This window comes from Homalodisca vitripennis, chromosome 2, assembly GCF_021130785.1.
Source record: "Homalodisca vitripennis isolate AUS2020 chromosome 2, UT_GWSS_2.1, whole genome shotgun sequence".
NCBI classification, from domain to species: domain Eukaryota; kingdom Metazoa; phylum Arthropoda; class Insecta; order Hemiptera; family Cicadellidae; genus Homalodisca; species Homalodisca vitripennis.
The window spans coordinates 29,093,818-29,121,032 of NC_060208.1; the positions used below are offsets into that span (position 1 = coordinate 29,093,818).

The 27,215-nt window shown below is 35.2% G+C and overlaps 1 protein-coding gene across 1 annotated transcript; it reads right to left on the reverse strand.

The window, feature by feature from the left end:
• Positions 1-5,257: 5,257 nt before the first annotated feature.
• Positions 5,258-24,737, reverse strand: LOC124356228. The gene is made up of 10 exons (XM_046807413.1): positions 24,621-24,737; positions 22,481-22,584; positions 21,045-21,116; positions 20,351-20,467; positions 19,025-19,121; positions 17,329-17,537; positions 15,875-16,080; positions 14,817-14,976; positions 13,888-14,057; positions 5,258-5,721 (listed from the first exon to the last, which is right to left on the reverse strand). The coding sequence occupies exons 1-10, from the start codon at positions 24,712-24,714 to the stop codon at positions 5,334-5,336; spliced, it is 1,617 nt and encodes a 538-aa protein (XP_046663369.1). The 5' UTR covers positions 24,715-24,737; the 3' UTR covers positions 5,258-5,333.
• Between the last annotated feature and the right edge of the window lie 2,478 nt (positions 24,738-27,215).

A 27,215-nucleotide genomic window follows, 5' to 3' on the forward strand; every position in this document is an offset into this window, starting at 1 on the left:
AACATTGAATAATTGTATTAGATCAAATAAGTTATCTGCTTAGATATAGCATAAATGTTTAAACATTTGAAGACAGTTATACTTTCAGTATACCTAACTTATAATTTGAATTTTGATACAATTTGCTTTTGTAGGGAATTTAGTTAAAAATGTTATTCTACCCACCACGCTGCGTTCTTAGAAGACGTGAGCCTTTATAGTATTGACAAATAGGGACTGCAGCTAGACCCAGGTAGTTTCACACCCACATACCACAAGTGCAGGTCGGCCACATTTCCACCTTGTTAGTCACCTACTGTACTTTTACTGTTATTTGTAATGTTATTCTAAAGATTGCATCACAACGACAAAAATTATACCAAATAGCATGAAGCACTGTGTATGTGTGTGTCACACTAAAAATTTCACAGAGTATTCCTTACTCATGAGTCTTGTAAGATGGTGCTGAATAACCTGGGATTGAAAATGGCAGGTGTCGGGCTAGCCCCAACATTCCGCACTCGAATGTGGGGGTGCGAGGCGACTACATGGCACTTCAGCCACAGAACCTATTTGTTAATACTGTGTACCCAGACCTAGACATAACATTACGTTTATAGCAAAGTTACAAAATATTCCACTGAAAACACATTTGTAATATTAGACTAAGACTATTTTTCCATCTAGCGATCGCCATACATGTAGTTTTTTCCTGTTAAACTTAAGCTTCTCCTTGTGTTCCTCTGTGGACTCGTGGCTCCACTAGAGTTCAGCCGAGATCGTACAATGCGTACGGCAACAATCTTTAGCCTTTGTCAATAGGTTTATTTGTTTTGTGTTGTTATATTGAAACATTTAACTGTATTGGTAGTATCAGACACTCAAATCAATGACTGGTTATGTTACAGGTTTGTGATGATGAATTGAACTCAGGGAAGTGATAATGGTAACTGACTAGTTGTGGTTTATGCCGTCTTAATATATGGGGAAGAAGACGTAAATTTAGGTCTAAAATATCAAATAAGAGGTATTTTTTGTTTAGATTTTGTATATTATTTGTAAATACAGTGATAAAAGTAATGTACATGTCGTAAGATGACAAATGAGTAAGCAGTGTTTTTGTTGAGTTGTTTTACAAAAATAAACTGTAAGAAACTACTAACTAGCCAGAGACTTTCTATTTGTGTAGTTTTAAAGTTATTTGTAAAAAAAAGGTTTAAATTTAACTTTAACCTTATTGTAAAGTTAGGGAGCTCACCTTTCGTGTAGCGAGGGGTACCGGGGAGTAAGGTGGGTTCGAGAGAATTTCTCGAACTAGCCATTCGAAAAATATGCGATTATACTTACCCCACTCCTCTACCGCAGTACCTGCCTACCCCAAAGTAAACTCGTCCGCACAGTCTTCATTTGCTCTACTCAAGAGTATCATATTAGTCGCTGTATACAGTATAGAGTAGTTTAATCCTGTGCATTATTTAATCAGTACTCGTAATTTATGAATTAACGATTGACAGGGAGCCTTAACAGGCGCATTCCTCCCACTACTCCAAGGACGTAGCCAATGAGGGGTCAAAGGGGTTCGGACCTCTCCAATTTTTCAATTTTTTACAACTACTAAAAAGGATTATTATTATTTAAAAAGGTTACTTTAAATGAGTTTTATTACCTAAAACTTAATATCCTAACTAGGAAAAAAAACCATTTCTACAAGAAACTAAACTAAAATCAATAAAACTGTATAAGTTTGGGATTTTTAATAAACCACTAAGATGTTAAGGTACACTTTCGGGTTGTAAGGAGAGGGATCAAAATGAATGTATTAAATAAAGTATACATATCTCTTACTTATTAACAAGAAATATGAACAGGTCGTGGGCGATGAAACTGAAACATGTAGTAACCATAGAGCACAGAAAGAAATAGAGAGGCCATCCGAGCGCGGCAGTGAAGCCATGCGAACAGCGGCGATGCCCACAAGAGGAGTGGGGGGAACGGTGAGTCACCTTAGACCCAAGCGACTGGAGCGCGGCAGGAGCCACCGCTACGCATATCTGTCAGTTCTCAGTTGTTTACACTACACTACAGCGTCCAGTTGTCTACCAATCATGCCACAAAGTTGTGTGGCTTATGGTTGCAACAACCGTGGGAAAATTGAAGGTGTAACTTACCACAGGTAAGGAAAATTATTAGTATGGTTTATATGTACATATTATTACGATTTATGTAAACAATCCCCCCACATCAAAATAAGCTTGTTGTGGGATTTATTCAAAGCTATAACTCGATAACGGCTGGATGGATGGATGTAAAAAATATATGTTAAGGTTCAACTTATGATCTCAAACTTTGCCACAGACGAAACTTTCCTGACCAAAAAATAAAAAAAATTCCTTGCTTACTAACTTTTCCATGTTTTCACAATAAATTTTGTAATTTATCTAAGTATTATCAATTAATAAAAACAAAATAGAATATATAATGAATTTTTAAGCTTACTATCTGTGAGTAGCTATAATAAATATTCTCTGTTCCAAGTTTGGTTGTTATAAGTCCACTTTAAGTGCATCTAATCATCGTGTATTTGAAAAAGGTTTTCTGACGCTGTGTGCCTTAGTTACGGCGAGTTGCCCACAAGAGGAGTGGGGAACATGGCTTCACTGCCCACAATGTTGGTTGAATACGTGTAGCCTCTCTATTTGTATTCTGTGCTCTATGGTAGTAACCTGCAACCTGAGCTATTTACAATATCAGCTAGATTGTAGCCAGTCTAGATTTATTTCACTGTAATCTTTTTTAATGCAACAAAGCTATTTATTTACTTTTTATGTATAAGTTTGCACATAATGTTGGTATAGTTTCAGTAAGATTTATTTTTAATTGACCTATTTATTTTCTAATATCTGATTGGCCTAAATGAGATTATTCTTTATCAAAGAGTAAAATTTCTTGTTAATCAAAACAGTGTAATGGAAAAAGTACTTTTTGCCTAAGTAGCAATCAGGTGGTGGTTGTATGATATCTGAAATAAAATCGACAAATTGAATCCTGTCAAATTAGCCTGCAGAGTGAACCATAATCCTCCACCACCTCTAACATTGGTAGCCAGAGGTTTTTGTTCTCTGTTTCACTAAACAGAACTTGCTTTGTTTTGCCTTAATTTAGTGACAAATTACCTTGGCAGTAATTTGTTTAGCTAATGAGACTTGGAGTAATGAAGGTATACATTGTCAGACTGACTTTCAGCCACTACCGAAACAGTTATCAGTATCATTGCGATTGAGATTATTATCACCACGGAGAAGATTTCCCCTTGTAAGACTGTTGATTGCTTCACTAAAATAGGAACAATATTGTGGTCATATTTACCTCTTCTAACCGATGTAATACATGTTCACTTGTTGAAATATTGAAGATTGAGCTTGTATTGGCTACTTATTAACTTATTTATATTCAAACACGTGAACCAATATTTAAAACTTGTATTGTTGTTAAAGTGATATTTATCTGTTATTTTATAAGTAGGTGAAAAAGCAATATGGGCCTATAATGGTTCCTTTACAAGTATTTTGTTTCTTGGTTGGAATAACATTAGCTACTTTTAGATTTGCACAGAAAACTTTGCAACAAGAATGATATTTATTCATCTAATAAAAGGCCACACAAGTGGTCTGTTTTTCAGACTCTGTTTGTATATATATAAATTATACTAATAACTGACTTGACTGAAAACAATGTTGATCTAGTCCAGATCTTTGGGATCCTTAAAGATTTGCTATATAAAATGAGTCTTTTAAATTAACAATATGACCAAGTTCTCAGGTGTATAATTAGACATTAGTATGATCTGTAATATCATATTTTTGTTCGGTAATGCATCATGAGAAACTTACTAAATAAAAAGCTTTACTCAAGTCTCACAAATGCAATTGAGCCAAGTTATCCCTCTCCCAATGACTGAAATATGATTCTACTATCTTTCTCATATATATTACACTATTATAAAAAATGTTATCCGATGTACAGTATTTTTCAAATATTTTACAAACAGGTTAAGGAAACAGGAGTAAAACTATAATAGCACTCTACAGATTCATTTGTGTAGAAATGTGCTATGTGATTTTTAGCATCCTTGAGAATATTCTCAACACAGAAAAATATTGATACACATTGGTCTTCAATTTGGCACTAATGATGCTTTCATAGATATACACAACACAAATCATATGCCCATATTTATTTTCCCTCTAATCCCTCACCTTCATATTATGTGCAGCATGTGTTTTTCATAGTATGGTTTACGCCTCTGACCTCTCTGGACTTTCAGTTACATGTTTGAAATCACAATGTATGGTATTTTAAATAGATACACCCTTTTGGGTCCATTACCATACAACTACAACTTACGACTACTCTTAATTAAAATCAGTTGTATACAATGTATACCTCAACTTTTATTCAAATCCATACATCTGTTAGATGTGTATAGTAGTTGTGCATAAAAAAGTAAATGACTATTGAGCTCCATCCCATTGGTTAAAGAGTAACGAATCTATCCTGTGTTACTTTTTTATTTTTTTAAACGTTCAAGCCAAATTTGATTGAAATCTATAAATAACAAAACATTCAGGGTTTTTTTTTATAGAATATGATTTTAGCCTTGAGTTTCTGCCTCTTGTCTCCAAAAGCTGCTCCTTAACTATCATTGGTTGACATTTGTATAGACATTGACATTTAATTCATACCCATTTTGAATTAAACCCTTCCAGCCATTGAGGTATTTTAAGTAGTTTTGTAGAAAATGGTTTTGCCTCAAGAACTGCATCCTCCTCCAGGGGCCAATTAGCCCAAAAATTAACTAGACTTTTCCAGATCGTAAAGACTTCAATCTACATGCAAACTTTCTTAAAGATCTGTTAAGAACTGCAACAGTTATTTTTTATGTATACACAAAAACACGTAAATAGTAGATCATATATTTCCCTAAAAGCTGAAGACCTCTGGTTAGTGCTTAAGATTGTGGTTTATTATTTGTTTCCAATGTTACCTTCAATATTCTCATATTTAATTCCTTGTATCTAAAAAGAGGGATCACGGGTTAAAGATGTTTGGGTTTAGTGAGCACCTGCTTAAAAGTTTGAAAAAGACAACAAAAATATTCCATTGACACAGACATTTTTTCAGCTATTCAAAAGTTAAAAAGAGGATAACTTTGATATTGTTGTGTATAAAACTAGACCTAACATTTAAAACAATGATAATAGGAAAAATAATATCAAAAGTGTTTCAAAAATATTTAATAAACTATACATTTAGGATCTCAGTAACAAACTATACAAACAAAGTGAACATCGTCACTATTCTGCAACCTTCTCTTCTGTAGTTTCTGCTACAGGTTCTGGCTCACTGCCTCGGCCCGAACCTTCCTCACGGCTAGCCAGAGACTTTTCATCAACGCTTGCTTCAGTTGCCAACTGTTCTGCACCTTCTCCTTCCTCTTCCTCTCCTTCCTCGCCATCTTCTTCGTCTCCTTCACCACCTTCCTCTCCCTCCTCCTCCTCCTCATCCACATCCTCATCTCCCTCCTCCTCTTCATCTTCAAATACATTTGGTGGTGGAAAAAACATGTCGCACTCCTTACTGCCAATCTTGGTGTCAGGAGAGATGTAGAGAGGGGTTAGCTGGGAGAAGGCCAGGAGTGGATCGCTTGTTCTCTTCGCCAGTGCCATTACCATCTTGGTTTGTCTGGAAAATTTAAAATAAAAAACAATTATTCATTTAAGTCTGAAAATAAGTATAACAGATGTGCATTCTTTGGTATTGGAAATAGACAAAGAGATTCAGCAATGTAAAGCAAAATTAAAGTTTGTTTTAATAATTCAATGTATAAAATATAAATACAATAAACATAAAAACTTTTCGACTCAGAACCATCAAGTTCAAATTTCATATATTGGTTTCAAATAAACCATAGGTGATTGGCATTGTTTTTTATTTAGAACTGAAATTTGGAATGTGGCCTACAGTTTCTTATAAAGTCCTATTGACATTTATAAAAATATATACAATTAAATCTACAGAAAATTTAAGTTACAAATGTGATCTTTGGACTAGACATTCAGTTTGAAATATTTGTTAACATCTCTTTGGTGAACAATGATAAAAAAGTCGGTTAAATTGGCTTAAATCAATGAAAAGTTCAACATCAACTCTACTCTCACTTATAAAATGTACAAATCACAATGACACATTCACTTGTAATGGACACATTTATTTTGACATTTTAAATACAAGATGTTTTTAAGATATTATCAAAGTATTTTATTAGCATTTTTAATCTATTTATCATTTTATAATTCCAAAAGTATTAATTACTGAATGAGTACCCAGATTTAAGAATACCCATTTATAACATACATGAAATCATCTTCAATAATAATTATTTGTTTAATACCAAATTTTTTATTAACTGATTATTAATGATCAAGCTGACAAAAATTATTCGATATATTGGTATAGAGAATCAATACATAACTTTTCGATCCTGATTAGTTAATTTAATTTATATCCTAAAATTTACCGTTCCTCCAATTTGCATATTTTCAAAGCACAAAACTTTCTTAGTATTTAAATTTTATTTGATTTATTTATTTGTCAGTCTATTACCTAGTTGTCTCCCTTTTTTCAAAACATGACACTATGTAAAATATTCTCTTAAGGGTTGAGAAAGAATGTGTTTAACAAGATATTGTACAAATTGAAAATTACCATGAAAAAGTTGTTAAACCTCAGTAAGGTTGTATTATAGCTACGCGTCTCTCTTTGTTTCTCTCTTGCTTACAGGTTATCTGATTAATAGTACAAAAACTAAATTTCCTAGCTACTACTACTAGCTACAATGCTATAAATTGAGGCATGGAAGAAGTGAGTGCTTGGTTTGCCATCTGTGGAGTGAAAGGTCAGGTACCATTATTTTAACGGCAACAATGAAAGTTACGTGGTGCAGCCCTAGTGGGGGACCTCAGAACTAAATGAAATAATCCCCGAACCACAACACACCTATAATTACCACATAACATTATAATTTACCACATCACCATAGTGGATCACAATTCACCTTTTTATCATCACACCTCCACAGAATCCAAAAGACATCTCACTTTACACCATATTTGATAACACCATCTGAGGAATTGGATCCATTATGGTCCAACTACGAGGCTACTCTACACATCATCAGCATCTGTGAGCTCATTCATTTACTAATGATGTTATTTTATTGATTATTCCAAATTTAATAACTATTAGATTCCTTTCCAATTTCACAATTAAATTTTAGTTCTGCTTAAAAGCTTAAAACCCAAAACTCGTATTCAAGTCATACCTCACTTCAGTTCGTTATTTGTTTATTAATTTCTAAGGATTACACCAACCTGTAGTGTATTTAGTGTGAGAAGTACTAAGTTGGTAGGTATCCATAGTGATATTTAATGTCTGCACCAGTGATGTTGGCAGTATGTATTGTCAGGCGATGTAACATACGATGTGGTCTAAAAGAATAAAGAATGCTCATAGGCTGCTCTCCTGTGACGTCACATCACGCCACTACCCTACAACCAACGGTCCAAGCTGGCCAGCCAGCAGTCCACCCAGAGTCCACCACCAGACACCGTCATGTAACCTCCGCGTCCCGTCCGTTCCTTTACGAGCGGTCCTAGAGCAATGTTACTCTAAATGTGTAGTTTAATTATTCTTCCCGACCCATAGAGAGTACAGTGTCGACCCGCATACATTACAGTGGCGACGAGGAAAACAACTGCAACAGTGGAACGTCGCTAACAGTGGCGACGAGGAAAACAACTGCAACAGTGAATTACAGTGATTTAGTGCGGAAGGGCAACAAGCGTAATGAACACGTGCAAAATAACAACGAATGTGCAGGGACATTCGGGACATTGAAACAGTGAATTACAGTGATATAGTGCTGGAAGGGCAACTATCGTAATGATACACGTGCAAATAAACCGCGAATGTGCAAGGACATTCCGGACATTCACAACGGTCGGGAGTAGTAAGGTACGCCGATCGATATAAACTATTCTTGGTGTAAGCAGCGCACAAGCTGATTTTAATCGTTGCAATTAATGCCGTTAGACGATTATTTTTACCGGGGACATTTTAAACAGTTATTACGGAGTGTACAAGAAAACAAAAATGGCAACTATCGGGTCTATGGGTTATTTTGATAGTGCGGAAGAATCGTGGCAGTCTTATATAGAGCGATTTGAGTTTTTTATTGATTGTAATGATATCGATAATTCAAAGAAACTAAGCACTTTGTTGACAGTTATGGGTGTAAGGACCTATACGTTACTGAAAGACTTAATTACACCAGACAAACCGTCCTGACAAGTCGTACAAGGAAATTGTGGACACTATAGCGAATCATCTGCATCCCAAGCCTTCTTTTATCACGGAAAGATTTAAATTTAGTAGGCGGAATCAATTGGATCATGAAACGGTTAGCGATTATATTGTGCATTTAAAACAGTTATCTAAGTATTGTGAATTTGGTGATAAATTGCCAGACTACTTAAGGGACAGATTAGTCGCGGGTCTGCGAGACCAACAGATACAGAAAAGACTTCTCGGGGAGGAGAACCTCACTTATGAAAAAGCCGTGCAACTAGCTACTGCAATGGAATTTGCTGAGAAGGGGGCGGCCCAGATGACAACTGCAGAGGAGACGTATTCACCGGATGCAGAGCAGCGGGTCGATACCGAAAAGGACACAGGCGGCGAGCATCGCAGCGAGACGGTCATCGGACGGCGGGAAGGCGCTGGGAGACATCACCTGCTATTGTTGCGGCAAGCGAGGATCACACACAGCATCGCAATGTCGGTTTCGTGAGTACACGTGTAATCATTGTAAAAAGAAGGGACACCTTGAAAGAGTTTGTAGATCGAAAAATTATGTTAAACAAACCTAATGAGAACAAACCAAATGTTTTTACAAATAGGTCTAAGGAGCCTTCAGCTAAAGGGAAACAGTTTTACAGCAATAAAAAGCAATATGTTTATAAAGGTAGGCAGCACTATGTAGAGGAAAGTAAAGAATCAGCAGAGTCCGGTTCAGATAATCACTGGAAACATAAAGACAATGACGATGTGTAATGACATTTCCAATCTATTTACGGTTTTAAAGAAATAGAAACTAAGATTAAATAAAATTGAGCCAATAACGGTACAGTTATTAGTGGAAAAGTAAGGAAATTGTATTTGAAGTCGATAGTGGAGCTTGTGTTTCAGTTATGTCAGAAAAAGATTGTAAGACTAAGTTAGGAAAATATAAACATGTATCCAACTAGCTTAGTATTAAGTTCATATACACATGAAAAGATCAGGCCTTTAGGTAAGGTTATGGTCAATGTACAACATAAAGGTAAAGAGAAACAATTAGCTTTATACATCGTAGCTAATGGGGCTAATCCCTTGTTAGGGCGTGATTGGATGCAAGCATTAGATTTAACAGTTAGAGTGCCTAGTAATGTAAACAATGTACAGTCAGCTGATCGCACGAGCATGGTGGGGGTTGTGCCAACTGCAGGCGGCAGCGCGGCAGACGCATGCCTCGCCTGTCAGTGGAAGCCACAACACACCTGTAGAGGTAAACAAACAAACATCTGTCAATCCGTCTGTTGTCAACAACAACAAACAGTAGAATTACTGTACAATGAGTTTCCAAATGTATTTACGGATAAGTTGGGATGTTTCAAGGGTGCACCAGTTTAAATTAAAGTTAAAAGAAAATGTGTAGTACCAAAATACTTTAAACCTAGGACGTTACCTTTTACACTTAAAGAAAAAGTAGAAGCCGAGCTGACTAGACTAGAACAATGAGAACGTTATTTCACCAGTAGATACCAGTGATGGGGGGACTCCCATTGTACCAATTATTAAGGCTAATGGGAAAATAAGAATTTGTGGGGATTATAAAAATAACTGTAAATCCTTTCTTGGAGGTAGACCGACACCCCGTTACCGAAAATTGAAGAAATATTTGCCAGCCTACAAAACGGAGAAAAATTCTCTAAAATAGATTTATCTTCAGCTTATCAGCAGCTTAAACTAGATGTAGATAGTCAAACGTATTGTACAATTAGCACACACAAAGGATTGTATGCTTACAATCGCCTATGTTTTGGTATCAGTTCAGCACCGGGAATATTCCAGAGAATAATAGAACAAACATTACAAGGTATCCCGGGGTAAACTGTATTTTTAGATGACATTCTAGTAACAGGTAAAAACAATGAGGAACACTTGCATAGACTTAGACTAGTGTGTCAAAGACTTGAAGACAATGGGTTCACAGTGAGCAAGAACAAATGTAAATTTTTCTGTGACAGTTTAGAATATTTAGGTTTTGTTAATCAGTAAACAAGGGTTGCATACCGCACCTAGTAAGGTGAAGCAATTGTCAAGGCACCTGAACCTCAAAATGTGACACAGCTTAAAGCCTTCCTTGGTCTTGTTAATTACTATTCACGTTTCATTCCTAGGATATCCACTATTTTAAACCCCAATGTATCAAGTTGTTAAGAAAGGATACCGATTTTGTATTTAATTTAGCATGTAAGAAGGCACTACAAGAGATTAAGCAAAAGTTAATCTCTGCCTGAAGTTTTAGCGCATTATGATCCTGCATTACCACTAGTGGTAGCCAGTGATGCTAGTCCATATGGCATTGCATCAGTTTTGAGTCAGATTCAATACGACGGTACAGAAAGACCTATATCATTCGCAAGTAGAGTGTTAAATAGCGCTGAGAAAAACTATTCACAAATAGATAAGGAAGCATTAAGCATTGTATTTGGTGTTAAGAAATTTAGTCAATATTTATATGGTACACAGTTTTTGTAAAGACTGATCATAAGCCTTTAGTGGCTATTTTTGGACCAAAGAAAGGGTTACCTGCTTTCGCAGCCAGTAGGTTACAACGATACGCTTTGTTTTTAAGTGGTTTCCAATATGAGATTGTGTGTATGTTAAGTCCCAAAACCATGGCAATGCGATGGTTTATCTAGATTACCTGTAAATAGTGAGATTAAAGATGAAATCTCGGATGATGACCTTAATATTAATGTCATAGGTACCTATTTGCAGTGTTTTAGCTGAAAATGACATACCATTAAGCTATGTAGACATAAAAAGAGAATCAATGGTAGATAGTGAAATCAAAAAGGTAATATCCTATGTAGAATTAGGTTGGCCTATTGTAACTGAACCAGATCTAAAGCCATTTGAAATTAGGACAGTCGAATTAAACCTTGGAGCAAGGAATCCTAATGTGGGGGTACAGGGTGGTGGTAATACCTAAAAGGTTCAGAATAAACATTCTGAACGAATTGCATACTTCACACATAGGTATTGTTCGCATGAAGGCATTAGCCCGTGCATATGTATGGTGGCCTAATATCGACCGGGACATAGAACAACTAGCTAACAGCTGTGCAGCCTGTTTGGGGAACGAGCAAAACCGCCCAAGGCTTTCCTGCATCATTGGAATGTTCCGGAACGAGTTTGGTCTCGAATTCATATTGATTTTTTTGGACCTTTTCAGTCCAAGTTATTTTTGGTGGTAAAAGATGCGTACTCTAAGTGGCCAGAGGTGTTGCCCGTTGCTTCAACGGCAGCTGTTCACACGATTGTGAAATTAAGGAATTATTTTAGTAGGGTATGGTATTGTAGACCACATAGTGTCCGACAACGGACCACCTTTTACCAGTCAAGAGTTTAAAGAATTTTTGATGTCAAATGGTATCAAACACACGTTTTCACCACCATACCACCCAGAAACCAATGGTTTGGCAGAACGGTCAGTCAGAACTATTAAAAATAAATTGAAAACAGCTCTTCATAATTCCCAAGGATTTAGAATTAGCTTTGAGTAACTTCCTGTTCACTTATAGAAATACAGTGCATTCTACTACCAATCTATCGCCAGCTCAATTAATGTTGGGCAGATCGCTAAAGTCCTAGGTTAGATTTAATTCGCCCAAATGTTAAAGCAATAATGTCAGATAATCAAGAAAAACAACGATTGTACTATAGGGGTAGTAAAAACTAGACAGTTAGCTATTGGACAACCAATCATAGCCAGAGATTACAGAGGTAGAAATAAGTGGATACCAGGTGTGGTAGTTTCACGATTAGGACCAGTCACGTATTTAGTTGAACTGAATACGGGCATGAGGTGGAAACGACATATCGACCAGTTGGTAGGTTTACAGTGTAGTCCGGAAATGTCTGAGTTGACAACAATGCCTAGACTCCCAGACGCAAGCGTGGCAACAGAGCACACGCAGGAAACGATCGATATACAGTCGCGGGACAGAGCGAGCGCAAGGTCGCCAGTACTTTTAGCAACGACCTTGCCCCCCTCTCCGCCAAAACCATAACAATAACAGAAACGCTCAGGGGCAAAGCCCAGCCCACGTACAAATGTAAACAATAACAGTGCCAGCGTTTCACCCAAACAAATGACACCTGTTAGACGATACCCACTAAGGGATCGTAAACCTTTAGTCAAAATGGACTTGTAAATACAACCCAATTGTGACTTGTATATATAATTAATATTGTTTAAGCATTATTATTTATCGATTTGTTAATTGTGTTCATTCAATGTGTGTTATTAATTGCTATATTCTGATTTATTGGTTTTGATTGAAGTGTTTGTGATTTGTGTTAAATGATTTATATTGAGTTTGTATTTTGTTCTCTATAATCTATACTTACAAAAAATAAAAGAGTATAATGTCAATTTTCTTATTCATTGTAATTGATTTAAAATTGGAGAATTGTAAAACAAATTGTAATTGATAAATTTTCTAAAATTGTAGGGGACTTATGTATTTAAGGGGGAGGATTGTAGTGTATTTAGTGTGAGAAGTACTAAGTTGGTAGGTATCCATAGTGATATTTAATGTCTGCACCAGTGATGTTGGCAGTATGTATTGTTCAGGCGATGTAAACATACGATGTGGTCTAAAAGAATAAAGAATGCTCATAGGCTGCTCTCCTGTGACGTCACATCACGCCACTACCCTACAACCAACGGTCCAAGCTGGCCAGCCAGCAGTCCACCCAGAGTCCACCACCAGACACCGTCATGTAACCTCCGCGTCCCGTCCGTTCCTTTACGAGCGGTCCTAGAGCAATGTTACTCTAAATGTGTAGTTTAATTATTCTTCCCGACCCATAGAGAGTACAGTGTCGACCCGCATACATTACACAACCTTTCTCAATTTATTGAAAAAAACATTTTGTTATCAATCAAGTTGAATTGTTATCATACCCTTTGTTAATCTAAATATCACAGTTTATTTATGAATTTTATCCGTTTGTTCTAAACCTATTATTGTTTATTTTTTTATTTCAAAGAATATTAAGTAGAAAGTAGTATTTTAGTAGGTAGTTAAAGATTGTCTTTGGATGATGGATGATAAATAAATATGTCAAAGAAGCCGTCCATGAAAAAGTCTCTAACCCATACATTATGAATCAAACAAACTTGCACAACTCATCCAATACGGCTGATATAGCATCTCGATCAGATAAATTAAAACTCGCTTGTAGTGAAAAGTCCTTGAGTTTTACACCATAATGTTAAACTTTATAAAATTTTAAACCCTTTATTTTTGGACAGGGAAATTAATGTTAATTTTCATGTGTGAGAACCATGACCAATACCATGCCATGATACATTTTTTATTTAATAACAATTCAGGGTAGTTATTTTCTGAACTTATATGGAAAAAGTAACTTGTGTACTGATATCTCATTTGGGAAATGCTGGTTTAGCAACACATACAATACAAATAGTTACACTATCTCATCTGTACTCACTTTATTTTTTCTGGTCCAAGTTTTTCAAGTTGTTTTAAATTTTTAGCAACCTTCTTCGCAACTGCGCCATCCATACTGTCAAAGAACCCAACTTTCATAATATCCTCATTATATTCTTCAATGACATCGTTTATTTCGTTTGCTCGACTCGCATCAAATATCATACAGTACTGGAACAAGAACATTCATGGTGTGAAAGCCAATACAGAGTAAACATAGTTGATATAATAATAATAGTTGGTAGTAACACCAAATCCTTATTTTGATGTAAAATGAGGCCTAATACTCATGTCTTCACTAGTGGCATATTCATGGGAAGTTTCCCCTCAGAACATATAAGAAAAACACGTTCTGAAAAGGCATACTGTAAATTTAATAACCTCAACAGAAAATTATTGAATTTCATGTATTTTATATTTATTTAACTCAACTAAAAAAATGTTGATAAAAAGTTATGCTAAGTGTGATAATACTTTGTTGCAAAATTTAAAACACAAACATTGTATACAATTTTTTTCAGTGCAATTCAATACTGTAAATTTCATCTGTAGAATCTTATATCGTAACCTGTTATCCTAAGATTTCAATTTGTTGTGCTGGTATTGTAGTAATTCAAGCGCAATCAGTTACAATAATTTTAATGTAATATCTGTTCAACTTTTATAAAATCTTTTGTTGTTAAATTATTTTAAAATCTCTCTTTGTTAAACTATTGTCTTACATTATGATATTAATATTCAAAGAATAATTTTAAATTGTAATATCTTAAAAATTGAATAGTTTAGTTTTATTACTTGTTTCTGACCATGGTATCTAGACAATATTACTGACTTTGTCAATGCATGTCATATGTAAAAAGGCAAATAAAGATTGATTGATAGAAACGCTGAATGGCATAGACACCAACGCTGAAATAACATATTACATACTCTTGGCGGAGGCAGCTCCTCCTCCTTGAAGTCCAAGGTGACAATGGTGTGAGGAAACAACACTTTTACTGCCGAGGCTTTGGACAGGTAAGTGAGGGGCGTCCACACCCCCGGCCACACTTCCCCGTCCTCTCTGGTCTCTTGGAAGTTATATGCCACCCTGTGTGCATTATTTCCACATCATTAAACACTTATAAAGAAAGAAAAGTACTGGTAACAGTAAAGAAAATATTTCACAAGACTTAATATGGCTTTAAATGATTATTAAGTAAAGGTAAAATCCGTATCCCCTTTCTACACTAGTTCGTAATCCGTGTATTGAAATTTACAATATACATTTTAGGTGTTAGAAAGTCTTCTAAAGAAAGTGATTAGGAAGACATCTATCACTCATTATAAGTAAAGTATAATGGTGGTGAAATTCTGTAATAGAATCATAAATTGAGTTAATTCAGTTTATATTGGCATAATGTAAAATAAGACAATTATAATTCATCAGCACAGTTTACATTTAATTAACAGAAAGAAACATATCTAAATTTAGAGTTGTCAAAAACACTTGATTATACCAGTTTATATTTAGACTGTCTCATTATTTCTTTGCTGTTGTTTATTTGTTGTTTTCAGTTTTGGTTAACATCTGTTCACTGAGAATGGCTATCTACAGCGAGTTAAAAATACATCTACATTTTAACTGAGTTAGCAATTTTTTGATGCAGTGCGAACTGGACAACTTTATAGTCATGGTATAAAATGTGTAATGTAATAAACTAAGTCCATTGCTTTGTGTCTCATTGAAACTTATATCACCAAATCTGATTGAGGTGAACTTAATCTATGCTTAAGTTTAGCTTTTTTAGTGAGGTGATTCCATAGTGCACCAACTTCAAACATATACGTATTGTTAGATTTCATTCACAAATATTTTAAATTTGACTAAACAATCATTTTGAAATACGAGAGAGGGTTGTAAATATTTATTGATATTAGTGTAAGTGGGTTACGATTTAAACTCTTTTATCTTCAGCAACAAAGTGACAAAATCTGCAATAACTCACGTATGAGCAACAGGGGGTTCCGTGTGTGACATAACGCCGTACACGAACGAGGCTAGCTTTTCCTCTACCATACCCAGATAGAGCGGTTGTGGGGAGCCAGAGTCTGGAGAAATTCCATGGTACATGAGGAGGCTGACCAGACACGGCTTCTCCACCAGCGCCTCCTTGAAACTTTCTGACAACTTGATTTCACAGTCATAGAACATCTAAAACATAATAACCCAACATCTATATTCTGCTTTGAGGGTACAGTACTAAATGGTTATGATATGCAAAATTTCTGTGGTGCACCACTACAGTGTTTTGTGGTCTGAATATAGCAGTTTCATTTCGTTTTTCTTTTATTTGATTTAATTAGTGACAAATTTGTTCGTTCCACTTCATGTTTTGTTGCTACTGTTTCGTTAGAGAAGCTAGGCTATGATTGTGTTTCAAACAATATTGTTAAACAAATAATATAAATGAGGTAAGCTCTTCTGGAAACGCTCAGGCTGGACTTCTTATTGATTCTCAGTTTGTCTATTGAATTCCTAATGAGCCGCAGAAATATCTGAAAGTAAATTTTAAGTGAGTGCGATTGTGTCTGGAAGAATGCGTGTAGAATACTATCAAAACAAAGAAGTTTATTTTTTTATTAATTTTTGTATAGAAAATTAACTAATTTCAAGTATTTTCAGATTAGACTGTGTTGTAATATAAATGATATTTCTTTTCGTAATTTTACTTCTTAACACTAGTGATTGGGTAGGTTAGGAAAACAATACATGGAAGAGTGATTAGAAATTCAATAAACAGACTGAATGAAGACTTGACTCCTGGAATCTGTTGAGCATCGCTTTTGTGAAATGGAGGAAAAGATTCTCTCCATGAGTAACCAGGAGCTAAACCCATGCGTATATCTAAAAATATATTACATAATTTCCTCATATCGATCGCCATTTTCAAGTTCTCAAAGAATTAGTTACTTTTCTTGCTGTTTATTGTTTCAATTAAAAATTACTGTGACTTCCTTTTTTTTAGCAAACAGTTTGGCAGCCTGGATTTAATCCATGAGGCTTCAAAGTTTACTTGTTCTGTGGTTGTCCCTCATTTTCATTTCCAAAGTATGAGATTCTGATTAGTATCAGCATTGGGTATCTGGAACTTATTATCTTGAAATCAAATGTTAAGTGAAATAAATTGTAATATTGAATTCATTAGGATGAAATAATCAATCTATTCGATAAAAAACACCCGAATAACAACCGTAGGCTGCTTAATAAAGTGTACCTTTATGACACCCATGTAAAATAGGGCTGAGCTAAAAATTGTACCTCATCACTGTTGTTAGTTGCAAAGAACATTTCAGTCTCAAAATATTTATAGCATTCCAATCTAGAGGCATAAAGCAAGTTTAAAAACATCAATACTCTGATGATTCACAAATTATTGTTTGATTTACGTTTCAAGCTCACCTCAGGAATTTTCTCCTTCGTGATCTGCACCTCCATTTGGTCATGCACAGCCATCGTCACCTGGTCATATTGGGCTAACATTTTGAAGGCGGCACTGCATGTGTTATTCTCGTCGATCATATGTGGGAAGTACACCATCACGGTCTTGTCCATCAGGAGTTTAGCGAACCTTGTCAGGTTCCTTATCTTCAGTTCTTCCAGAGCGTCAGCTGGTACAATACAAAACACCAGTTACCAATGTTCAAATACGAAATTCTGTCTATTAAAAATCATTATTTTTATTATTAAAATAGCTCAATATATCAAGATTTAAGTGGTAGGTTTTTAAGTTTCAATAAATGTAATGAAGATATAACTTTTGTGGAAATAACTATTTTCCAGATAAATTTATATGAGTTTATTTATATTTTCAATTTTCCCAACTAAAGAGCCACTTATGCTATAGGATAACGTTTTGTTTCAAAATTTTTTCCCTCAAATACTTAAGTGCATTTGAAATTTCTTGTAATTTCCATTATGTACTATAGCATTAAAACTAATAGCTAATAACTTAGACTTCCTAGAAATATTTAAAACGTAGTAGACACTTGTATGAAGCTGCATACTCTTATCGTTTAAGTAAGGCAGATAGTTTGAAGTATATCAGAATAAGTAGCATATATAATTATGTGAAATTTAATCATAATAAGTGTAATACAATACAAATTAACACATTTTCACAAGAAGTTGTAAAACCTCTTTTTGCAATAGTGGCATATTTTATGGGCACTAACTCTTATAAACAGATATAGACTAAAGAAATAATTCAGTAACTTTATGGATAATACTGGGTAAACCACAAATGGATTAAACTAAATGTTATATCTTGATTTTGAAAGTGTGGAGGATTTAAATGATTGTAGTGCAAAAATTGTATACTATTACATTTATCTTTTTACAACGAAAGTGAACACCAGCCATGAGACCATTGTTCACATTGCGATCCAAGGGCTAGACCTAGTAACCAGTATTGGCTCCAGTAAGGTTCACTTCTGGCTGGGTTTACACCTTCCAGTTGAACCCACACTGGGTACATCAAAAACCGATGTGTCACTTAAATCTGGCTACCTTGTGGATGTCCAGGATTGGCACATTACTAACCACAAATTTCGAGATATTGGGGTGCAAGGGTAGATAGATAGGTCTAGTCTACTACGGGAGATGATTCTTAGAGTTGGTGGGGCTCCCTAAGCATTAAAGGCTGTTGCTAGCCTTGACATAAGAACGTACCCCCCCACCCAATGCCTGCTTTAATTGGACAGGCTGGTACAGAGCTGGCTTCCCCTTCTTCCAAGGTGACATGATTGAGATTAGTGCCAAAAATCTTTCCTAATGTATCTTAAAAGGAGGCAGCCCCTACCCCCCACCTTAACTATCCAGAATACCATATCACTCCGGATGTATCGCAAAGGCTCCTTTAGGAGTAAGTGCAATTTCTGAGCTTCTTGTTCTAAGAGAACAAAAAAAAAAAAAACACTACTGGTGAGGACAAAGTGCTAGTGAATTCTGTTGCCTTTTCGTAGTCAAGTGGATCTCTGTAAGCACTTGTTTTTGGATTGTCTTTAGACACTACTTATCAAAAGTTAAGTTCAAAGAACAATTCAAACATTGCTATCATTGATTACTAAATTATCTTTGACCACTCAAAATTGCTCACCCAGTTCTCTCGCTTCCCTCTCCTTCTCAGCTTCCTCTTTGCGTTTGATTTCTTCCATCCTATTTTTCTCCTCTTGCGTCAGTTCAGAGAATGGTATCTGAGGGAATATCGATTAAAACTTAACCTCATATCACCATCTTGGTTTTATAAACATGAAAGATGTTGGATTACTTAAATATATATTGTTTGTAATACGCCTTATATACATTTTATAGTGCTTTAGAAAAAGAAAACATTAATACAGGGTGGGCCATAAGTCAGTTGTCACTAGCAATCCTTAGACTTTGTTTTTCCTAGCGTAGTAGTTGTGAACTTGACTAAGTCAAACACTAGCAGTTTGAGGTTATGTTTGTTTATTGTAGATATCTGAGAAAGTATGAATAGGAAATTAACAACAGAACAGCGTGTGTTTGTTTTGCAAACATGGTGGAAACATGATCATAATTATAGTGATGTTTGTGAGATACAAGTCCCCAGATATAACACCGATGGATTTTTCAGTCTGGGGTATACTAAAAAATGAGGTTTATTCAATCAAGATTCGTAATGTTGAGCATTTGAAGGAACGAATCCAATCAGAATTTGAAAACTTACAGTCCAGGAACATTTGCGACAAAATTTGTAAATCTGTGTTAAAAAGATGCAATCTTTGCTTAGAACAGCATGGAGACCACTTTGAGCATCTTTTGTAGATTCATTGAATACTACATGTTTTCCTGTATTAATAAATTGTATTTGTACTACATAGTAAAATAAATGTATTTGTATTTTCGCTTGTTTGGTATATTATTGCAACAAATGCATTTTTGACAACTGACTTATGGCCCACACCGTATTTTTCAACATGCGAATATTTCCTAAAAAAACTGTTTTTAAACGGATAAAACATTGTAATAAAAAAAATTTAAGAATTCAGAATTCCAAAAAAAAGATTATTTTACTGTAGTTATGATTATATTTCTTTAAACAAATAAACTCACACACAGACATTTAGTGGTAATTTTCTAGCCATACACACAGATATTATCTAATTTTGAAGTTAGATATGTTTCTAGCCATACACATAGACATTATCTAATTTTGAAGTTAGATATGTTAACTCAGGGTCTTTCATTCACTTGTATTTTTTTTTTTTTAATTAAGCTGTATGGTAAATACTTGTAACAAAAATCATGTCATTGTCATAGAGCACCACTGTGAAGGTAGCTATGCTGAAATCTGTACCATATCAGATCAAATACTTCAAAAGCATAAATTGTTTGAGTTTTTTTCAAATTTTCCTCTAAGAAACAAATTTTCCGATAATAGTGAAAAACCACGACTTACCGCCTGTCTTTCCCGTTGTCCAGCCAGCACTTTTGTCTCTTTCTCCAACTCTTGTGTAATCATCCGCATGAGCCGAGGAGCGTTTGCCCCGAACATCAGGTTAACCATTTGGCCACCCTGTAACATCCAGATACAGTAAGTAACAAACCATACCCTAAAGTACCAAGTGATACTAAATTTAGTCATCACTAAAGGAGTAACAAATTCATTAGTATATTTTAATTTTGTACAAGATGTTTGGGGGTTAAATAACAATATTGTAGATGATTCTAAAGCTAAGCAGATGGTTCACTAAGCACATTCCTTAAACATGCTCATTTCCATCTAAAATACAATTGATTTCTTTTTAAAATTGATAACATCTAAATACAGTTAAAAAAATAGGACATACCACAAAAGGGAAGTTGTGGGAGCTCGAGTTATGTCCATAAAAATTATACTGCCATCAAACAAAAAAATTTACAAATGTATCTCTATTTTAAGTGGAAAATAAATAAAATTATTATAAATACCAATTTAAAATCCTAATTAATCGATGATAATACAACAAGCTAACACCAACTAACCATAATTAAGTGAATATTACTAAAAAGCATTAAATTACAAGAATGTGGTGTAAGAAGCTAATAGGCTACTTAATTGATTACTAGATAGGTATAAAAATATTCTGAAAATTAAAAAACTCACTACGTACTGCAATAAACATCCAAGTTGGTTCACTTTTGTTTCGAAACCTCTTCAGCGCTTCAATGCCATCTGACTTCGCCTAGAAAATAACGGATATTTATAAAATATATTTATTTATGAAAAATATAGATCTTTTTCTAGTTTATTAGTCAGAATTTAAGTGCCAAGAGTAGTGCAACAGGGAAAGTTTTATTTTTATTGAAGCCCAGAATATTAAAAAACAAAGGGCAGAAAGATTTATATAGTACCATTTTACCATAAGTACTAATCTTAATCTTAAGTTTAAATAATTTACAATTTGATTATTGCTTGAATCTATTGTATTTTGGCATTAAATTACCCCTAGAATTAAAAAGAAAACTGCAAGTAACTGTGATTTAAATAATTATAGCCTGTAAAAGGTCGAGTAGCAACAGTTCAAATAACTGAGTCGCTGATACCAACAATGAGTCCCACGTTAAGCTTACATTACATTCTCATTTATTGGTTGATCATTTTGAAACTTCACATATTTTCAATTAGAATATCAAAAATGGAGTGTAAAATTTACAACCCTCTAGTGTTTGCAGAAGCAGAATGGTGGGTGAAGGGAAAATGTTACTACTCATGTAATTTAATTAAAACCTTTATTAGCTAAATACCAATGAAAATTTGATCTAAAACCCAATTTATTAAATCTGAAACCCTTCTACAGTGAACAGATGACTCATACACTCTTAAAAACAACTGTAGTTTATTCGCAAGAGCTTCTCTTAAATAACACTCACCATTCCGCTCCTGTGAACATCAAAAGAGTTCAAGATTTTACAAACCATTCTTAATCTTTTTATTGACATATAACTATGTTGAGTTTCAAAATGATTGACCAGTAAATGAGCATGTTATGGAAGCTTAAACGTGTAAACCTCTTCCTATGACACACTGTACATGGGTTGTGGTTGTCCAATTTCCTGGATGGTGGCCAACTAATTCAGCATTGTATATATTTAATTAAATTACATTGTTATGAACAGTCAAATTTATATACAGATAAGAAAAACATAAGATGGTTGCTATTTTCTTAACGATGGTCAAAATGGTCGTATGTTAACCCCTTAATTGATTTGACGTAATATTACGCATCATTAGCCTATATTGTTCTTTTTTATTCTGTTGTCTACCGTAATATTGTGCAAACCTTTTTATGAAAACTGCGCTTGGCGCAAGTTGTTCTGTCGTTTTCTAATAGATGTCAGCACTTCCTTGGTCCTCTGTTGTGAGTGTCATGATTGGTATTGTCAATCTCTTTAACTTGATATGATTCAACATAGTCCACAAGCCTCTTACGCTCAAAAACGCCTTATATCAAGTTCTAGTTCTTTAGTATCAAGAAAGGGGAGACACGCAGATGTAAGACTTTGTTAACTAGAGTTACTAACTTTAATAGTTGAGCCAGACTCTTACGATTGCCAAGTGGAGATAGTCACTGCCAATTTCCAGTTTCAGTTTCTTCAAGTTGCCCACCATCCCCACGCAAGGCCCGCACCAGTCGGAGTACACGTCCACCACTGCAAAAAGGCATTTAATGTTAGGTAGCGCTATATTATATTAGTGTAATTGCCTAACCTTGAAAAATGTAGTTTTACAACTAACATCTAAATAACCATATTGCAATAGACATTAGGGAAGAAGAGGTCAGACTCTAGATCCCGGGCAGGTTTTAGTTTTACTGTAACTTTCAACCACAGAAAGTTGTTAATAATCACGTCATGCTTTGATAGTTAGGCATTTTGTTCATCACTAAACTACTTCCTACGAATTATAGTTGGTCTTGTGGTGCAGTACTACTACATTTGTGTCAGACAGAGATAAGTAACAGCAATAATAAACGTTGCATTTAATTTAAGCTTCTATTCATATTGATAATAACGATGGTCTAAGATCTCGATGATGATATAACAAATACAGGTCAAGTATCAAAAGGAAACAATCGGTATCTCCTCCACCACGGATGGAGCTATTTAATTGTGTTGCACAAAAGGTATTTCAGCCATGTTGACATAAAAAGAAAAAAAAACTCTTTCGACCAAAGAATGAAAAAAATACTTCCAGTTTAATCCGTGCAGTGCAAACACTTCATAGCTGATTTATATTGGCCATCAAACTGTTAGGGGTTTTCAACAATACTTTTTCATCCACATAACGTAGCTATAGTTGGAAGGGTTGATTCAACGTAAATGTTGAGTTTAGCTCCGGGCCACCTTCCCCTTACTATAGCGTCCGGAATCTTACGCTGTAATAGACTTGACTCCTGATATTGTGCACCTAATGAGAAAGTGAGAATACATACCTTTTCACCAGATTACACCATATTTTTAGTCTAGATGTCTCTGATGTCGAAACGATGCAAAGGGTTCATTTTAAGCTTCTTCGTCGCCGACTTATTTTCTCTCCGAAGATCCCTTCAGACCAACATGACTCCAGATTCCAGGAGTCAAGTATATGACAGCGTCAAATTCCAGACGCTGCACCACGAGGAAGGTGAACTGGAGGTAAACTAAACATTCACAATAATCTTTCATTATTGTTTTAATCAGTTGTCTCCCCCCCCCCCCCAACTAAACCTTCCATATAAATCCAGCGCATTATTGCACACGTACCATGTGCATTAATTTTTAAATTGTGCAGAATAATATTTCAAGCCTACTATCTCCAGTATATAATTTACGAGTAAAATATTTTAGAATATTTGATTCAATAAAGAGATGTAACCCATCTTAGTTGAGTTTGTATTTCCTTAATAGCCTACAAAATGTAATCAATGTGACATATTCAGTGATCGTTTTAAACTATTTTCTTATAAGTAATGATTTTAATGTCATGTTAACCGGCTAGAAAGTATCAATGGCAGTGGATATGGCACTGTCAGAATATTGAGAAGAGATTATGATCCATAATTTTTCTGCGTAGAATGTAGCATGTGTTAAGAACTAGAATTTTGATAGGACTCAAAACTTTAATTCCACATTAAATTAATATTTCAGCCCTACAGAACGTTCAATAGGCTTCAAGTAATAATTGTATGTTTTACCACTATAAAGAGGCACACAACAAAATCAAAATTTTATCAAGAAACTAATTAAAAAAATCTACATAACTTTTGTTTTGGGCTTTAATATTATTTATATCATAAAATAAACTAAACTGTAATAAATATTTGAACTATAAATTTCTAACATCATAACGGACTCACGGCAATAATTTAATGCTCTCATTTTGATTACCGTACTTTTACAGGACTTCAGTTCAACTAACACATAACCTTCCTTTAAACCACTTTCCAATCGCAATTTTGAAATCACAATTTATAATTCTTTTTTATTCAACTATAAATTTTAACTTCCTACATAACTGCACGCCCACTCAAGAAGCTTCCAACGTTTTTAACATTTATTTTGTCACACAATATTTCCTTTAAATCAATAATAATTAATTATTAATAATTAACATTAACATTATATTAATTAACATTAACATTATTAATATTAATTATTATTAACATGCTCATAATAATAAAATCATGACAAATCTACACTGAGCGTACCGACAAGACCCTCTCGCTCCAGAAGTTTCAGCCACTCCTCCTCGGTGTTGATCTCTGCCTGCAGGGCGACCGCCACTCCCTTCTTGCCTGCCATCCTGCGAGCTGCGGCTAGCGAAGACGCCTGCAACATGGACAACTTAGTTACAGAAGTTTCTGCCACTCCTCCTCGGTGTTGATCTCTGCCTGCAGGGCGACCGCCACTCCCTTCTTGCCCGCCATCCTGCGAGCTGCGGCTAGCGAAGACGCCTGCAACATGGACAACTTAGAGCCCTTTTATGCATGCGTTTTCGTACGGACGTTAAAAAAAACGGACCGTAAATTTTGTAACGTGCGTTTCAGTTTTATATCGTGCGTCTTGAATTTTCTGTCGTGCGTATGCAAAAGATTGATGGTGGGGGTAGCAGTGCTACCACAATAATATTATTGTAATAATAATATTATTATTTTATAGAGATTTAAGGTGGCAATAATTAATAAAATTACTATTTTTATTCTCTTATTTAATTCAATATTACTATTAAGTCAGTTACAGTTAAATCTCTTCCAAGTATTTTAATTAAAGTCATTTTCACTAAAATTGGAGTCTACAACTGACATATTAGAACAACTAATAGGACTTTCAATGTTCCGGGTGCAATTCTCCAGAACCTGTGCAATGGGTGCAGTCTGCGAAGACGACAACAGAGTAGACTGGGGTCCATTATTCACTTCACTGAAAGTATTTCCACTGTGGGAAGATTTTGAGTTGTGTGATGTTTGTGGAGCAACTTACATGTTGCAGCCTTTTCTTTAGGAGTCTGGTCTTCGAAATTAGAGCAGAAGGACATAGTTGTGACCACTGGTTTTTCTTCAGTACTCGGTCCTTTTAAGTCTCCGAAGAAGAATTCCAAATCGCTTCTCTCTTCTTAACTTCATCCATTAGTAACTCTGTATTAATTCCCTCCATTGTACACTAGACAACACGAGTGCAGGCGGTTGGCTGCACTGCGGCTTGGAGTGGGGAACGCGCGTTTGACGTGCGTCTGCATAAATGCGGCCATATACTACCGTGTACTTTGAGCAAACGTCCGTCCCTGCGTTTGTTTTAAAAATGTTTTAAAAACGGACGTCGAACGCAAGAGCTGTAAAAAACGGACGACAGTGCATAAAGTCGCTCATACGGTCCAATGTATTTAAAAACGTGCGTTTTTTATCGTCCGTACAAAAACGCATGCATAAAAGGGCTCTTAGTTACAGAAGTTTCTGCCACTCCTCCTCGGTGTTGATCTCTGCCTGCAGGGCGACCGCCACTCCCTTCTTGCCCGCCATCCTACGAGCTGCGGCTAGCGATGACGCCTGCAACATGGACAACTTAGTTACAGAAGTTTCTGCCACTCCTCCTCCGTGTTGATCTCTGCCTGCAGGGCGACCGCCACTCCCTTCTTGCCTGCCATCCTGCGAGCTGCGGCTAGCGAAGACTCCTGCAAAATGGACAGCATAGTTGCAGAAGTAACCTGCAGTAACCAGCTAAGAAAAATCACAATTTCTACATAGTTTACGGTTCCAACTCAAGAAGAGCTTTGAGAACGTTTACTTTCAACTTCTAATGATATATGTATGTTAGTACTAACTGTATTGGCATATTAACGAGGGGGTAATGATTAGACTTAATAATATTAGAACCACAATGCAACGGTTTAAATCATATTGCTGAATAAAAGAGTTCATAAAACATAACCTATGAAGCACCAAATACATTGAAACGTGACTAAACCCAGAGACCTTAAATATTGATCACAAATATATTGCAGTTATGTGATCAATATGATTTAAAACTCGATAATTAAATACAATGTTAATAACTTCATTGCACCTGAAGTTATCAAAACGTCCTTATCGCCAACAAAAATATTTTATTGAAACATTGTGCAGCACTTTACACTGATTTGTCCCATATATAACATTTAGGTCACCCTATTTTTCACGAAATCAGATCACGTGCCAGATTATCTAACGTGGTCTGTTGTCGAAAAGTTAGACGGTCTGGGACGTAATCTGAGGTCGGAAAAGTACCGATTGGAAATGGCCCTGGCCATCAGCATGTGCTTCAGTGACGCACCCTGCGCCATCCCGCACTTATGGCGGAAGAAGGAAAAATATCCCGAGATAGTACCTAAATTCGAGCTCATATAAAGTGAACACTCGTAAATTTTAACTTAAACTTTTTTATTTATAATAGGTGCGTATGTGTTTACGTACTTATATATCTTAATAACAAATAGTACGGAACAGAATGGTCTCCGAATAATACCAAAGTACCCATTATTTAACTACACGCATAATGTTGACAGTTCATGATGTTTGAACTAGTGGTTTTGGCACTGGAAACATAAAACTACAGAACGAGTAAGTCATGAAACTGATTTACCTCTGACAACCACTAGAACTCCAAAAATTGATATATTTATTATAGTTGTACGCTTATGACTAATGCTGCCTAATAATTATAGTTTATGCTTCAGAACTTTAAAACACTAAAATATGACACACGTTTACTCGTACTTTTGAGTAATATAAACACTGGAGCAAGTAAAACAGCTGTTTTTTTGAATAAAC

Excerpts from the sequence above, each read along its gene's own strand:
- LOC124356228 (XM_046807413.1), bottom strand. The coding sequence starts at position 24,714 with ATGGCAGGCAAGAAGGGAGTGGCGGTCGCCCTGCAGGCAGAGATCAAC. Across the intron at positions 22,585-24,620 it reads GGAGCGAGAGGGTCTTGTCG|TGGTGGACGTGTACTCCGAC; the intron begins GTACGCTCAGTG and ends GCCTTTTTGCAG. Across the intron at positions 19,122-20,350 it reads GACAACGGGAAAGACAGGCG|ATACCATTCTCTGAACTGAC; the intron begins GTAAGTCGTGGT and ends ATATTCCCTCAG.